The 17,405-nt window shown below is 43.9% G+C and overlaps 1 protein-coding gene across 1 annotated transcript in view; it reads right to left on the reverse strand.

Moving 5' to 3' along the window:
* The window catches only part of TNXB (tenascin XB), a 129,603-nt gene that overhangs the window by 32,561 nt on the left and 79,637 nt on the right, over positions 1-17,405 (reverse strand). Inside the window, exons 23-30 of the mRNA XM_087708098.1 lie at positions 15,149-15,436; positions 13,259-13,549; positions 11,142-11,432; positions 9,792-10,100; positions 6,971-7,288; positions 4,674-5,006; positions 3,108-3,434; positions 783-1,070 (exon numbers count right to left, since the gene is read on the reverse strand). Of these exons, the coding sequence (XP_087564224.1) occupies positions 783-1,070; positions 3,108-3,434; positions 4,674-5,006; positions 6,971-7,288; positions 9,792-10,100; positions 11,142-11,432; positions 13,259-13,549; positions 15,149-15,436 (2,445 nt within the window). The remainder of the gene's footprint in view (positions 1-782; positions 1,071-3,107; positions 3,435-4,673; positions 5,007-6,970; positions 7,289-9,791; positions 10,101-11,141; positions 11,433-13,258; positions 13,550-15,148; positions 15,437-17,405) is intronic.

A 17,405-nucleotide genomic window follows, 5' to 3' on the forward strand; every position in this document is an offset into this window, starting at 1 on the left:
ATGGATATGGATATGGATATGGATATGGATATGGATATGGATATGGATATGGATATGGATATGGATATGGATATGGATATGGATGTAGAGAGGTAGGAATAGGGATAGGGATAGAGACAGAGACAGAGACAGAGACAGAGACAGAGAGGAAGAGAGAGACAGAGAGAGAAAAAACATCTAAATCAACACAATTGAAAAAAGTGAGGTTATAGGTCCAGATCTGTGCAAATATTATTTGAAAAAAACAATAGCTGAGGCTGTACCTTAAAATTCAATTTTTAAATCATTAGGTGGAAGGCTATATGGATCTTCATTAACCCGGGAAGTAAATGAACATTGTTATATTCTAAATTCATTCACTGAATTTAAGGGTGCTTGCTTCCAAGAAGAGTTCATATCATATCAGCCCTATATTCTCTATCTGTCTATCTATCTGTCTCCCTCGCTCACTTGCTCTTTCTCTTTGTCTGTCTGTCTCTCTCCCTCTCTGTCTCTTCCCCTTCCCCCCCTTGTCATTGTTGACTCATCAGGAATATCTTTCAGCTTTAAGATTTTGGGAAGTGGTTTGCCTTGGCTTTCTTCTTCCTAGGGCTAAGAGGTCGGGCTTGGCCCAAAGTCGCAGTCTTCCAATTTATTAGCAGGTCTTTCTGAACATATTACTGTTGTACCATGTAAGCCACAACTGTAACAGATCGTGGCCTTTGGTTTCCACAAAATAAATCAACAAAAACATAATCAATAAACACCGTTGTCAAGTCCCCAAATCCCAGTTTCCCTCTGACCTGTGACGGCATTGGTGGAAACGGGACCCAGGCGTTTGCGCCCATTCAAGCCGTACAGGTTGAACTTGTATCTGTGAGAAGGAGCCAGGCTGGTGACGGTGACGTCCCGTGAAGTGCCATTTAGGGGCAGGACTTGGGGCTTGCCCTCCGAGTCCTTGTATTGGAGCAGGAAAGAATCAAAATTCCCAGCCGCCACAGTCCAGAACAAAGCCACGGAGTCGTTGGTCACCCGAGAGACGGAGAGATCTCCTAGCTGGGGCTGAACTGCCCTTCCTCCTTCATATTCCTCTGCAGTGGAGAAGGATAAAGCAGGAAAGAGATGCTTGTCAAACTTTAAATTGCATAAATGTTTAAGCCTGTCATAGCCCCCTCAGCTTCATCACATCAGGCAAGAGGCCAATCTGAGAAAACTGGGAGCAGAAAAGGCAGAAGAGGTAGAATGAAATTGTACCTGAGGTCCTTTTTTTTTTTTTACAAATGGCAACTGGACTTTTTTTGAAGACATTTCGGTTCTCATCCTAGGAGCTTCTTCAGTTCTGACTGAATGCTGGAGGATGGAAGGAATGATATTCCTTGCAGTCATCTGGTCGTTAGCACTCTTTCTGAGAGCCACTGAAGCCACTTGGAGGTTTATCTGTGTCTTCAGGGTCACCTGAGTGGTGCAAATGGATGTGGAGCCTTCTTGGAACTGCTGAAAGGACTGTGTTGCTTTTAAGGTAATGATGATTTAATAGTTGACCAGCTACTATAAGGCTTTAAACTAGTGGTGGGTTCCGGATCCCGGCATCACCCACATGGGCGCGTGCAGTGCACGTGCACACACGCGTGGCATGCATGTGCGTCATACTTGCCTGCGACGCTTCCACAAGCCTCCGCAACGCTCCAGCTGCTTGGCGGAGCATCACGCAGGTGTTGTATGCGCCATGCGCATACACGGAAGTGCCAAAGGCTTAAAGGACAGGTAAGGAGCTCAGGCGGGTGGGTGGGTCCTCTGGAGCGCTGTACCGGAATGTTACCCAGTGCTCCGGTACCGCCTGCAACCCACCACTGCTGTAAACCAAGATGATGAAATGAGAATGATTCAGCAGTGTTACTGTCACTTTAAGAAGCTGTCTATATAAGGGAGGCCATGTGAGGGCATCTCTCTTTTTGTCTGTGCTTCCGTGTTATAGTTGAAGATTGATTGATTGCCTGGTTTTGCCTAGTATGTAAGTACGTATGTATGTATGTGCATGCCTATACCTATACCTATATCTATCTATACATCTCTATCTCTATATATCTCTGTCTATCTATCTCTATGTATCAATCTCTACCTCTCTATCTCTCCCCCCCCCTCTCTCTCTATCTATCTTCATCTCTATCTCTAACTCTCTCTCCCTCTTATCTCTATCATCTCTAGCTCTAGCTCTCTCTCTCTATATATATATATATCTATCTATCTCTATCTCTTTATATCTATCTATCTATCTATCTATCTATCTATCTATCTATCTATCTATCTATCATCTATCTATCTATCTATCTATCTATCTATCTATCTATCTATCTATCTCTATCTTATCTCTATCTCTATAATCTCTATCTCTATCTCTATCCCTATCTCTATATATCTATCTCTATATCTATATGCCTTGTAGATAAACAACTGTTGGAAAGACAAAACCTCTGTGTACTGTATTATGCTCCTGGGTTGTCTCAAAATAGTAATCACACTGTGCACACTTTGACAGTTGTAAACAGGAGATAAGTGGTGTCGTATTCCCTCCTGTCCCTCTGTTGAGAGAGAGATGTCCAACCTTAATATATATGGCCTCTTGCTCAGATTGTGGATTTTGCTGTCTTCAAAAGGGTGACTTTTGTCGTACAAATGCAGATTAATGGTTGAATCTTGTCCTGATGGGCCAAGGGGCCTCAACGGCTCTCAGCAAGAGTTGTAGCGACCAGATGACTGCAAGTAATATCAATCCTTCCATCCTCCCCCATTCAGTCAGAACTGAAGAAGCTTCTTGGCTGAGAAGCAAAACATCTTCAAGGAAAAACAAAACCCAGTTGTCTTTTGAAAAAAAAAAAAAAGCACCTTTGAGAAAACCGTAACCTGGATGACTGAGAATCTCCACAGACAATGAAATTGTACAATTCCAGGGTTTGGAAAGCCAGAACGCTGCAGGGATTTTAAGGGATAAAATTTACAATTTTTTAGAACTGTGAGCTGCCTCAGAGAGACTTAGCTGAGATGAGGGGCCTGAAATCCATTTTATTTGTTAGAAATGGAGAAGTGTGTTTGGCTAAATCAATAATTCGATCCATCAGTCAATCACTGACCTGTCAGGGTGTGAACTGAGTGAGGCCCAAGATGCCTGTAGCCAGAAACTCCAAATATGTCAAAATCATACGTCTGGGAAGGTGTGAGGTTGTAGAGATGGAGGGAGCGCATGGCTCCGTCAACGGGTACCGTCTGGGGATTGCCTGAAGCATCCTTGTACTGGACAATGAAGGAGTCAAAGCTTCCTTCCCGGACGCTCCAGGAGAGGAGAAGGGAATCAGGGGTGACCTCAGAAACAGTGACATTCCCAAGGCTGGGCTGTTTGCTCTCGCCTGTACTTTCCTCTGGTTGTTTCTTTTCCTCAACCTGCCCAAATGTTTCGGCAGCTGCAAAAATAAAAGAGGAAGATGATGAAGGATAGCCGCCCAGAAGAAATTTTGCCCCGTGCTATAACCTTTCTTGCCACAGTTGTTAAGTGAATCACTTCAGTTCTTACGTTAAGTTACATGGTTTGTTCAGTGAATCTGATTTCCCCATTGACGTTTCTGGTCAGAATGTCACAAAAGAGGATCACATGACACCCCCCCCCCCAGGACAACGCAATTGTCATAAGAATGAGCCAGTTGCCATGCATTTGAATTTTGATTGCATGACTATGCGGCAAGTGTGAAAAACGGTCATAAGTCACTTTTTTTCGGTGCTTTTTGTCAGAATATTCATGAACTGGAATAGGGCATAGTAACAAAGTCAGCCAATGAATAGGCATAGCAACTAAATCAGCCAATAAGGGCTGTTGGGAAAACAGACTGGAGTTTGGGCGTGGCTATAGCTCTGAGTTTGTGCTGAGAAACGAAACTAGTCTGGACTTGTCTGTTGATCTGAAGTGAAATGAAACTGTTCTCCGCTGTTGGTATTGTATATATATGCTTGTATATAAAGAGAAATTAATGAATCCGGCTGGAATCAGTTATCTGCCTGTGCTTTCTGGATGTGATTTCTGCAACAAACTCTGACGCTTTTGTAACTTAGGATGGTCACCAAATGAACTGTTGTAGGTCGAGGACAGTGGTGGGATTCAGCCAGTTCGCGCCTATTTGGGAGAACCGGTTGTTAACTTTCTAGGCAGTTTAGAGAACCGGTTGTTGGAAGAAATCTCATTTTGTTTTTTCTCACATTACAGTGCTAATCTTGTAAGGAAGGCAGGAAGGAAACATTCTGGTGTTGTTTCTAGCCTAATCTTTATTGCCCTGATTACAAAAACTGCCTCTCCGGTTAACCCTTATTACATTGTAATAACTAAGGCGAAGCGCCCATCGATGTGAGTGATGTTGAGTTGGCCACTCCCACACGGTCACATGACTACCGAGCCACGCCTACCCAGCTGGTCTTTAGGGCAGAGAACCGGTTGTTACATTATTTGAATCCCACCACTGGTCGAGGACTACCTGTAATTTCAAATTTAAGCTCATAAGGATGAGAAACTTGTGCTTTTTTTTTCTTCTTCAAATGAAAGGTTTGTGTGAGGAAATGTCTACAAGGAAACCGCCAAGCTCAGAGGACACCAAGCACCCCTCACTGATTGTATCCCTCCCACTCTTTCTCCCCCCCCATCAGGTGTTGCTAACCTGTTGTGATCACTTGGGCAGAGACTGGTCCCAGGCGCTGTTTTCCGAAGATACCATAAAGATTGAACTTGTACTTGTGAGAAGGAGATAGGTTGGAAACGATGACATCACGGAAGTCTCCCCTTAAAGGAAGCGCTTGGGGTCTTCCTTCAGCATCTTTGTACTGGACTGAGAAAGAATCGAAGCTTCCCTCTGGGACAGTCCAGGATAACTGGGCTGAATGACTGGTGACCTCTGAGACTGAGAGCATGCCCAATCGGGGGCTTATTCCAGCGGAGACCTCCTGGTCCACCTCTCCAGGCATACCTGATGGCTTCTCATTGTCTGCTGGTGCTAGAGAGGAAAGGAATACGGTTGAGTGAGTGAGAGAGGGAGAGGCTGAAGTTCTATTAGCCTCAACTTTCTTTTCAGAGACAAAGTTCATATCAGGAGTTTGGAATTGGAATTGGAATTGGAAGTTTATTTATATGCCGCCCTTTTCCCTGGGGGGACTCAGGGTGGCTCACAATCCAAAAGGAAAGGGGGGAAAACAGACTTTTTACATATAAGACAATACATAATTAAAACACAACATTCATACCATTCGGGCGGGTTACAATCTTAGCCCCAGGCCTGACGGGATAGCCAGATTCTGAGGGCTGTGCGGAAGGTCTGGAGGGTGGTGAGGGTACAAATCTCCACGGGGAGATCGTTCCATAGGGTCGGAGCTACCACCGAGAAGGCTCTCCTCCGCGTGGTTGCCAGTCGGCATTGACCAGCAGATGGAACTCGGAGGAGGCCTAATCGATGAGATCTAATAGGTCGTGTGGAGGTAATTGGCAGTAGGCGGTCTCTCAAGTACCCAGATCCACTACCATGGAGGGCTTTATGGGTGACAAGTAGCACCTTGTTTCCCAGGTCTGGAGATAGGTTTGAACACATCACCCAGAATTCCCAACCAGCAAACATTTGGAAAAGAGGGTTGTACTGTGCATGTAAGGATCAGAGGTGGGTTCCTACCGGTTCGCACCAGTTCGGTAGAACCGGTTTGTCAAATCTACCGAACTGGTTAGAAGAGGTTCCACCAATGGACCTGGAAAGCAGGCCACACCTACAGAAGAGGTTCCAAAAACCCACCACTGGTAAGGCTCCTATATGTTCTAGGAATATAAAACTGCTAGGAAGTTCTTCGCTGGTTTATTACGGAAAATAACCATTTTCAGGTTGCATTGATTCATAAATCTGCTGTTCCATATCTGAGTATTCCTGCAACTTTGAAAAAAAGATCCAAACGTTTGGGTGTTTTATAATTGTGCTGTCTCAGAAAAAAGAAAGGAGGGGGGGGGAGAAAATAGAATAATAGATTTGGAAGGAACCTTGGAGGTGTTTTAGTTCAGCCTCCTGCTCAAGCATGGTTGTCCAATCTCTTTTTGAAAGCCCCCAGGGATGAAGCAACTTAATAGAACAGAATAAAAGAATAACAGAAAGGAAATGGACCTAGGAGGCAGAGGTGATATTGACCCAGTTCTCTCCGGTTTGGGCAAACCAGTAGTGGCGGCTGCGGGAGGCTCTGCCCACTCTCTCCGATGTAATGCACAAGCACTGCGCATGCAAAGAAGGTGGTGTGCATGTGCAGACGCTGTGTGTGAGCGCATTTGCGAACCAGTAGGGAAGGTAAGCGAATCCCACTGATGCCTGGAGGCCTTCTCGTCCAACCCCCTGGTCAGCAAACCTACTGTCCCACTGCTCAGGAAACCCTATACCAATTCATGACAAATCTCTTCTTTAAAACTTCCAGTGTTGGAGCATTCACAACTTCTGGAGGCAAGTTGTTCCACTGATTAATTGTTCTCACTGTCAGTAAATTGCTCCTTAGCTCTAAGTAGCTTCTCTCCTTGGTTAGTTTCCATTCTTTCTTTCTTTCTGGCCTTTTGGTGCTTTGGAAAATAGTTCGACTCTTTTAATATACTGTATTTTAATATATTCTGATTTATTATTTAATTGGGTCGAGAATGACGTCACAATAGGTAAGCTAGCCAACACGCAAATCTAACAAAATACATAAATAAGCTGGGAAATCAAAGCTGTGAGGAAGGAAGAAAAAGATCTTTCGCAGAGAAAAAAAAGGGAAAGAAAAATTGCAAAGGGAAGAATCGTATTGTTTAAACCAGAGGTGGGGAACGATGGCCCTTTTATGACTGGTGGACTTCAACTCCCAGAATTCCTGAGTCATGCTGGCTCAGGAATTCTGGGAGTTGAAGTCCACCAGTCATAAAGGGGCCATCATTTCCTACCTCTGGTTTAAACCTGCTCCTCACCTGTGACGGTACTGGCAGTGAGTGGTCCAAAGCGCCTGCGTCCGGAGATGCCGTACAGATTGAACTTGTACCTATGGGAAGGTACCAGATAATAGATCACAAAGGTGTTGGTTTCCTTGTCCACAGGGACCATTTGTGGTTTGTTTTCCGCATCTTTGTATTGGATCTGGAAGGAGTCAAAGGTCTCCGCAGGGACGTTCCAAGAGAGGCGGGCGGAATTGCTGGTGACATCAGACACAGAGAGCTCCCCAAAACTGGGATTTGGAGATGGGCTGGGAGAGCCACGCTCCTCTGTGCCCTGATGTGGAGGTAGCGGAGCTGTGAAAAAAAGGAAGAAACAAAGAAGAAGAGTGAAAAAAAATGAGGGCTGGGGAAAAAGATAATCACAGCACAAAATACAGACTGTGGACTTCCTAGATTACGGTTTCTCAAACTTGACAACTTTAAAATATGTGAACATCAACTCCCAGAATTTCCCAGCCGGCATGGCCAGCTGGGGGATTTTGAGAGTTGAAGTCCAATCACATCTTAAAGTTGCCAAGGGTTGGAAATCACTTGTCCAGCCAAAATCTTTATTCGCCCTGATTGAAAATAGTGTGTCAGTGGAGGAGGAGCCAATGTCACAACGAGATGGTTGTGTGGTCTCAATGCTCTGAGACCACAGCCAACAGTTTTGCCACTGGGTAGTCCAAACGGACCTAAACCGTCCCGAAGAGACGGTGAACAGGAAGAATATGTCTTGCTGATCTCGGGGATATCGCAAAATCCTCGAAAGAAGCAAGAGAAGTTCTTCAAGCTGGTGACAAAAAATCCAGCCAAGGCTGACAAAGTCAGGGCGGTTTCAAAATGGAAGGATACGGAAAGTGTTTCCAGCTGGTGAGAAATTTTTATTGTTTTTAAAAAAGAGACTGCCTATAAAAACTCAAAAACCAATTTAAATTAAAGAATAGAAGAATCAAGCGGCGGAATTGAATTTTGAATGGTTTTGGACAGTGGTTATCTTACTTTTTAAATGTTATTTACATGGATCGAATCTATGCAAACCTTTTGAAATGGATGGATTAAGTTTTCTTCTTCTACCTTCTCTTTGTGACTCTCTGTAATTTACAGACTAAAGTTTTCTTCTTTTATTGCTGTGGGTATTTTTCTAATTCATTTAAAGATTGGACCTCTTTTTCTAATTTGATATACAAAAAAGATACAAAAAGAAACTCTTTAATAGTGTCTTTAATTGAAGTCCAATCACATCTTAAAGTTGCCAAGGGGTGGAAAACACTTGTCCAGCCAAAATCTTTATTTGCCCTCATTGAAAATAGTGTGTCAGCGTTCCAAGTAATGCACCAATTGAAAGTAGAACTCCGAGGCAGGTAGGTTTCTCAAAGAACAATTTATTGGATACATCATATTGGCACAACTGGTGAAAGCTGACTCTGAGAATTCTTCACCAACTAGCCATGCCTGGTTCCTGCAACCATTCTTCATATGTTTTAGCCGCCAGTCCCTTAATTGTCTTTGTTGCTCTTCTCTGCACTTTCCAGAATCTCAACATCTTTTTTATAGTGTGGTGACCAAAGTTGGATGCAATACTCTAGGTTTGGTCTTACAAAGGCTTTATAGAATTGAAGTCCCACATGATTAGATAATGGAGTTCAGTCATGAAGTAAGATCATTTAAGGCTTTGTCCCAGAAGGGGGTTCCTTTCGGTATGGAACGGTATGAAAATCTGGCATACCGGATAGGACCGATAGTAATGGTGGCTTGGCCATGCGCCCAAACCTGTTCTCCCATCAGAAACTTCATCAGAAGCTTTTTAAAAAAAGTTTTCCCGCCCTGCTGGTTCAGGCAAGGGGGAAAAAAAGTAAGTTTTTAAAAAGTAAGAGAGAGGGAGGGAGGGAAGGGAGAAAGAAAGAGAAAGAAAAAGAAAGAAAGAAAGAAAGAAAGAAAGAAAGAAAGAAACTCACTTTTCAGCCAGGAGATTCAGTAAAGGAGAAAAACAATGCTGTTACTTTAAATCAGAACTGAGCATGCCTGGCTGTGGAATTCTGGGAGTTGAAGTCCACAAGCCTTAAAGCTGCAAACTTTGGAGTCCTGCTTTAAGTTGAAAAGCTGCTCAGAAGGAGGTTTGCATAATGACATTCAACAGTTATTTGGGGCAGGGAGGGTTGTTTCCCACAGAGGGAAGGGAGAAAGAAAGAAAGAAAGAAAGAAAGAAAGAAAGAAAGAAAGAAAGAAAGAAAGAAAGAAAGAAAGAAAGAAAGAAAGACAACACAGCAATTCAGGGCTAGAAATCTACTCGGAGGTCATCTAGTCCAACCTCCTGCTGCAGCAGGAAACCTTACATTGTCTTGATTATTTTGGTCCCTCTAACAGAGAGGAAAATTGCCAGAAAGGAGAAGGAGTTTACTAGGACAAGGCTGCCATTCGACTTATGACTACAATTGAGCCCAAAATTTGGTTGCTAAGCAAGAGCATTGTTAAGTGAGCTTCACCACATTTTACCCAATCCATGACATCTCCTGGTGAGTGACATCAAATTGGCCATGTCCACTCAGTCACATGACCACCAAACCATACCTACAAAATAGGCCACACCCACAGAATAGGTAGTAAAAAGTTTTGAAACCAACCCCTGCTTTGTCCCAACTACTGCAAGGGTGACACCCTACCAGCGTTTCCCAAACCCAGCAGTTTTATGATGCATGAATTCCTCAGCCCATTAAAATCCTTGCACAGCCCAAGTTGGGAAACACTGCTGTACAAAAAGATTTACACTTTCCCTTAACCCAGGGAAGAGAATCAGGGATGAGTGGCTTGTACTGACCTGTTAAGGCCTTGGCGGAAATGGGCCCCAGGTGTTTGCCACCGGAGATGCCGTAGAGGTCGAACTGGTAACTGCGAGATGGAGTCAGGCTGGAGACCATTGTTTTACGGGAAGCCCCATCCACAGGCAAGCTCTGCAGACCGCCATCTTCATATTGAACCAGGAAGGAGTCAAAGCTCCCAGTTGGGACACTCCAGGAAAGGAGAAAAGAATTGCTGGTGGTTTCAGAGATAGACAGTTCACCCAAGCTAGGCTGATTCTCCCCATCTTCCTCCTTTTTTTCTTCTTCCCCCTCCTCCTTTGGTTCAGCTAAAAGAGAAAATGGGGGAGAGAAAGAAGAGATTCCATCACTGTTAAGAATGTCCTCTCTGGATTCTTTTTTACAACGCACTAATGGAAAGAAGGTATAGAAAGCCCCCTCCCAATGAATATTTGAGAGGAAAAGACAAAGGGAAACACAACCATAGCAGCTCCTTCTGTCCAACCTTGAAAATCTATTTTAGAAGGGAAGAAAAGTTGGAAAATGAAAATGAAAGAAAAACAAGGACTGTGGTAAGAATCCTAAAATTGGAAAGGGCTTCAAGTAAAGCAGAGATCTGGGGAAGGAGACCTTTATCGCCATCTAGACAATTTCCAATAAAGTTGAGCTCACCAAATCTCAGTTAACCTGCTGAATAGGGTGATTCCTCTTTACGGGCACCCCCAGAAACCACTGTTATTTGGTATTTGAAGGGCCCTGCACCATGCGGAAATCCACAGGATCCCAAATTCCTATCTCAGAAGGTTGCATTTCCTTTCAATTGATGGATTGATCATGTGCCATCAAATTGATATCTACTGTTATTGACCACATACTGTAGATTTTTTTTCCAGGTCAATAAAAATAATGGAAATGCACCATGATGGTCAAAAAAGATGTTGCGGAGGAGGAGGAGGAGGAGGAGGAGGAGGAGGAGGAGGAGGAGGAGGAGGAGGAGGAGGAGGAGGAGGAGGAGAAGGAGGAAAAGAAGGAGGAGGAGAAAGAGGAGGAGGAGAAAGAGGAGGAGGAGGAGGAAAAGAAGAAGGAGGAGAAGGAGGAAGAGGAGGAAGAGGAGGAGAAGGAAAAGAAGAAGGAGAAGGAGGAAGAGGAGGAAGAGGAGGAAGAGGAGGAGAAGGAGAAGGAGGAAGAGGAGAAGAAGGAGGAAAAGAAGAAGGAGAAGGAGGAAGAGGAGGAGGAGAAAGAGGAGGAGGAAGAGGAGGAGAAGGAAAAGAAGGAGAAGGAGGAAGAGGAGAAGGAGGAGGAGGAAGAGGAGGAGAAGGAGAAAGAGAAGGAGGAGACAGAGAAGGAGAAAAAGAAGAAGGAGGGCTAACCTGTGGTGGCTTCAGAAGAAATGGGACCAATACGTTTTGGACCAGAAATTCCATAAAGGTTGAACTTGTACTTGTGGAATGGAGCCAGATTCAAAACGGTGACTTCGTGCGAATCTCCCTCTACAGTCAGTGTTTGGGTTCTGCCCTCCTCATCTTTATATTGGAGCAGGAAGGAGTCAAAGCTCCCCGTGGAGATAGTCCAAGAGAGACGGACAGAGTTGCTGGTGGCCTCAGAGATGGAGAGTTCTCCTAAAGATGGCTTTGGTGTAGCTTCTGTCTTTGTGGTGGACGCTGGGAGCAGAAAGGGGAAAGAGGAATGAAAATAGTGTCTGATGAGTAATATGAATCAAAGCCAGCTGGGTGACCTTTGGCCAGTCCACAGAAACACTTCTGAAATCTTGCCAAGAGGACTGCAGGGACTTTGATGCTGTTGCTAGGAGTCAATGCTGACTCAAAGGCAGAAATTACCCATATTCATTGTGCATCTACATTTATCCCTTCTGTTGTCTGCCCTTCTCCTCCTTCTCCTTCAGTGGTAGCATTCAGCCGGTTCGTACTGAACTGGTAGCAGTGACTTGTGGGTGGGCCTGCCCTGGCGCTATGCTGACCTATTTAACCACGTTTTCTAAGCCATCCACATGTTTGCAGGTCACGTGTGTGAGCAAAGCGCATGTGCAGAAGTCACGCAAGCAAGCAAAGCTGGCATGCTCACATGTGCTCATATTTTCGGGGCACAGCGAACCAGTGGTAAGATTATGTGAAACCTACCTCTGTTCTCCTCTTTCCTTCCCCCTTCCCTTCCAACTATAGGATGCCCCAATCTGAACAACTTTGGACAGCATACATGAGCAATACAAAGAATGAATATCTTCCGTGTTATAACAAAGCACACTCACTATAGTTGTAAGAGAAAGCAATCCCTAAGAGTAAAAAAGCAGATGTGCCCCAGAAACACATCCAAAGAAATGAGTGGTAGAATAAAATTTGGAGTATGGCAACGAATGATAAATTAACAACAGAAATTAAACTTTAAAAAGGGATGATTAAAGTAAATAATCATAATGCAATATGGGGGGAATTTATAAAATCAGTGTTGGTGGAAGGCAAAGGGGATAAAACTACTCAAGAATATATGTTGTTTTGGATATAGTTAGATATTGGGGGTTTGCAGCCAAAACAATAAAGTTTTCCTGTGGGAACCAAGGTCATTCGCATAGGTGGCTGGCCAGAGGAGGAGACAGTAACCCCAGCAACTGGCCAGCACTTGGATTGGACAACGTGACCAGTGACTGGGGTGAGAAAAGGAAAACTTTTACTTCCATTCAGGTGAAAGCCGCAGGAAAACTCAGAGTCAGCTTTCACCAGTTTTGTTGTAGCCCAGCAGGAGCCGTTGGAGCTGCCACCAGACTCCGACAGCAAGGGGCCCTATGAGTCAGCCCTGGAGGATGTGGAGGACCCTGGATAGGGTTCCAACTCCGAGCAGGGCGCAGAGGAGACTGGTTGGCCACCAGGTGTCGCCTGAGCCTTGGATCAGTGGGAAGGAGACAAGGGAGAGTGATCCAGAAACCAACAGTGAGTTGTTCCGGGATGCACGCCATCGAAGAGCTACTCGGCGTCAAGAACAACTACGTAATTACAGGAGGTAATTACACTCAGCTGATGGTCATTAGGCTCCTCTCCAGACTATAAAAAAGACTGCTTGTGCCATGCCCTTCTTGCAGAAGTCAACGCTTGGACTAAAGAGAAACTAACTTAGCAGGCTGGATTGCTGCCAGAGTTTGTCTGAATTGCTGCCAAGGTTTGTCAGACTTGCTGCCAAGGTTCTTATCTGTTTGTTTACTTGGCTTTAAGCCACCGAGAGTCTGGACTTGCTATTAAAGGACATTCTCATTAAGCATGTCTCGGCTTTCGTTACTGGACGGAGGAAGGGGTCAGAACAAGTTTGTACCAATATGATGTATCCAATCAATTGTTCTTTGAAGACGTTGCTTGTCTCAAGAGTTTCGTTTTCCATGGGTGCTTCACTTGGAATGCTGACAGGCCCATGAAAGGAAATAGATATTTCCCCACTAAAACAGGAACCCGAAAAAGGGGTTCTAGCTCTAAGGAAGGCTGACCTGTGATGGCATCAACAGAAACGGGACCCATGCGCTTGCGACCAGAGTGTCCGTAAAGGTTGAATTTGTATTTGCGAGATGGAACCAGGTCAGGGATGGAGACCTCACGCAAATCTCCTTCCACCGGAATCGCCTGGGGCTGGCCCTCAGCATCCTTGTACTGAATTGCAAAAGACTCAAAGCGCCCCGTGAGGACGGTCCAGGACAGACGGACAGAACTGCTGGTGATCTCTGAAGCAGAGAGCTCTCCTAGGCTGGGAGGAATCACGGGGTCCTGTAGATCCGCTGTTGCTAGGGGAGAGGAAGGAAGAAGGGCTGATGAATTTTTGGATGAGTTAAATTTGCCACGCTTGGAAAAAAAAACGCGTTGTACGGGTGGTCCTCGGCTTACAACTGTAATTGAGCCCAATGTTTCTGTTGCTAAGGGAGACACGGGTGAAGTGAATTTGCCCCGTTTTATGACCTTTCTTGCTACAGTCGTTAAGTAAATCACTGCAGTTGTTCAGTTAATAACACGGTTGCTAAGTGAAGCCCCATTGCCTTGGCTTGTCAGAAGGTCACAAAAGGGGATCACATGACCCTGGGACACTGCAACGGTCATAAATATGAGTCAGTTGCCTAGGGTCTGAATTTGAATCACATGACCCACAATGCCATAAAGGTCATGTGTGAAAAACAGTCATGTCACTTTTTGCAGGGCCTTGTAACTTTGACCAGTCATTAAATGAACTGTTGTAAGTCAAGGACTACCTGTATATTAATTAGAAGCAGAAACAGTGATGGCTCCCATAAACACCCTATAGTACCCACTCTTGACATCATCAGCTTTCTGGGGCAGCCACTATTTCGACATTTATAAAGGAATCACAGTACAGTACAGGTGGTCCTCGACTTGCAACCGCAATTGAGCCCAAAACTTATGTTGTTAAACAAGACATTTGTTAAGTGAATTTTGTTCTATTTTATAACATTTTGCCTCAGTTGTTAAGTGAATTATTGCCATTGTTAAATTAGCAAATCAGCTGTTAAGTGAATCTGGCTCCCCCATTGATTTTGCTTGTCAGATGGTCGCAAAAGGAGATCACCTGATCTTGGGACAGAGCCAGTGGTGGGTTTCAATTTTTTTAGAACCTCTTCTGTAGGTGTGCCCTGCTTTGTGGGGGTGGCTTGCCGGCCATGTGACTGATTAGGAGTGGCTTGGCAGTCATGTGACTGGGTGGGTGTGGCCAACTTGTAAAATGTAGTGAAACTCACTTAACAACGCTCTTGCTTAGCAACCAAAATGTTGGCTCAGAAACTCTGGCATTTGAAGCACACAAGTCTTAAAGCTGTAAAGTTACAAGACCCTTCCACCCCTAACCCTTTAGAAAAAAAACCCCCAGGGGTGTTCAAACTTCACAGCTTTAAGACTTGTGGACTTCAACTCCCAGAATTCCTCCTCTTGCTCTTCATCTTGATGATATGCGGATGGGTGGGTGGGTGGGAGCTGGACCGGTTCTAAATGGGACTGTAGATTTGTGGAACCTCTTCTATAGAAGAGGTTAGAACTGGCAGAAACCCACCCCTGGTACAGACAGACGTTGTTAAATTTACATGTTTTCACATGCTCACCAGGGGATTGGTTGCCCAAACCCCAGGAAGTTTAAACTACTGTCATTGGCCGGCTGGTCTGCTGGAGCTCCTTAAAAGGCGAACTCCAGCAGCCCAGCCAGCAGAGCGCAGTCACTTACTCTTGCAATAAAAGCGCTGAAACTCACTGCGCCTCTTGCCTGCTGCTTCTCGCCGATCTAACAACAGGTATTTGTGGTTTGTTTTTTCTGTTTTTAAAGGTTAAAATGTTTAATAAAAACTATTTTTTTTTTTAAAAAAAAAGAGGCTTTCCTTGCTGACCTGTGACGGCATCGACAGAAACGGGTCCAAAACGCTTACGACCAGAGACTCCATAAAGATTAAACTTATATCTGCGGGCAGGAGTCAGGTGGGGGAGGACGACTTGGTGAGTGTTCCCTTCCACGGGGACGGCTCGGAGCTTGCCGTCCACGTCCTTGTATTGGATCATAAAAGAGTCAAATCTCCCGATGTGGACCGTCCATGAGAGAAGTGCTGAATTGTGGGTAATGTTGGAGACAGAAAGCTCTCCCAAGCTGGGCTGAACCGGTGGTGTTGTGGCTAATGGGGCTGAAAAAGAGAGAAGAAACAAAGGAGGATAAAGATACAATGGAAAAGAAAAATCCGTGAAAATAAAGTATTCCCCGGCTGGTACTACGGTAGATATGAGGGTTATAGGAAGCTCTTGATTTACGGCCCCAACTGACTCCAACATTTTTCTGTTGCTAAGTGAGACGGTTGTAAAGGGAGTTTTGTCCCCATTTTACAACTTTCTCACCACAAGTTAAGTGAATCATTAGCAATTCTTAAGTTAGTCGCATGCTGGTTAAGTGAATTTGGCTTCCTCACTGACATCTGGCTCTGGTGGGCTGGTCCAATAAAAATAACCTGGTTTTTGAATGTTAATTTAAAAAAAAGGAGATCATGGTTGATTTTAGAAAGAGACAATTGTAAATGCTGAAAGCTGTTGAACAGAGATATTTATACCCAGAGGTCACACTGTTTAAGGAAAGATGAAATGTTTATATGTTAATGAAATGTTTATATGTTGAAAAATAAAAAAAAACTTTTTATAAAAAAAGATCGATAGATCATTAAAGAAATGGCTTGTTTATTATTATGAAAAAGCAAAAAAAAAGTTGTGATCTGATGTTAATGCCTTATTTTACTGTTACAGGGAGAGTCGGAAGTCAATGCTTCTTTTTCTTTCTTTTTTTACCTTTCCTCACTTCTCCGTTCCTTCCCTCACCCTCCCCGCCACTGCTTTTCTATTTACTTTGTATTTTGTATTTTAAAATACTTTACAATTCAATAAAAAATGTTGACCATAAAAAAAATAATCCTTATTCTTGGTCAAAAACTGGGGAAATGATAAACATGTGTGATGGGACTTCCGTATTTTTCGGAGTATAAGAAGCTCCAAAGTATAAGACGTACCTAGATTTTGGGGAGAAAAATATCTGCCTCTGCCTCTCAGCAATTTGCCTCCTTGCAACGAACAGTACAGAAAATATACACTGTTTGTAGTGTTATATTTCAGACTATGCTTGAACAGATGCTGTTAAAATTGATGTGCTTTTTGGAAATATAGTTATTCTCTGCTATTTAAAAGAATAGCACTTTTTAAAACAATAGCACTGGGCCTCTTCAGCTCAAGCTTTTATTTTAAAAATCTTCGTTTTGTTAAGTTGTCTAGAATAATAATAAAGCAGACTTTTAAAAATAAGTCTAATAATTTAAACATTCTATAGGCATTCATAGTTGTTGACTTACCTCCTTGCAGCAAACAGCCTGATTAGCACAAGAAAAAAAAAATCTGCCTCTTAGCGACTTCCCACTTGGCGCAAACAGCAAGTTTCACTTTCAGTTTCTCCCGATCACCAGCTGTTATAGGCTGCAGGGATTGCTATAGCTTATTGAAGCCTCAGCAAGCCCCCATTTGGTGCCAAGAGGTAAATTGCTGGGAGGCAGAGGCCAAAGGGTTGGGGCCGGTGGGTGGGTGGGGCTACATTCAATGTATAAGATGCACCCAAATTTTCATCCTCTTTTAGAGGGGGAAAAAGTTCATCTTTTTTTTTTTTTTTGTATACAAGTGTTTTATTTCCGTTTCATACCATACAATCAGATGTATACTGTGCATAACCGGGGCATATACATTGAATAATAAACACAGCCCTCACTTTTATAGACAATACCCCCCACAATACAAACCCAGTATACCACCTTGACCCACCATACACCCTCTTTCACCCCCCTCCAACTTTCATTCTTCCTTCCTACCTACCCCTCTACTTCCTACTTCCCCTCCCCCTCTATCACTCCTCTCTCTTACATTCCCTCCCTTCCTTCTCCTCCTACCTCCAATCCTCTCTCCCACCCTCTCCACCCCTCCTTCTTCTTTCACTCTACTCCTCCCTTCGGTGTACCTCTATTGTCTGCCACTATATTCAGCTTGTCCTATTTTTACACTAACATTGAAAAGCCACAGTATACAAGTGCAATCATGTACTTTCAAAATCTGACACATATTATATTTCCT

This window comes from Thamnophis sirtalis, unplaced genomic scaffold, assembly GCF_051295495.1.
Source record: "Thamnophis sirtalis isolate CommonGarterSnake01/CBP01778 unplaced genomic scaffold, rThaSir2_p1.2 scaffold_3, whole genome shotgun sequence".
NCBI lineage: Eukaryota > Metazoa > Chordata > Lepidosauria > Squamata > Natricidae > Thamnophis > Thamnophis sirtalis.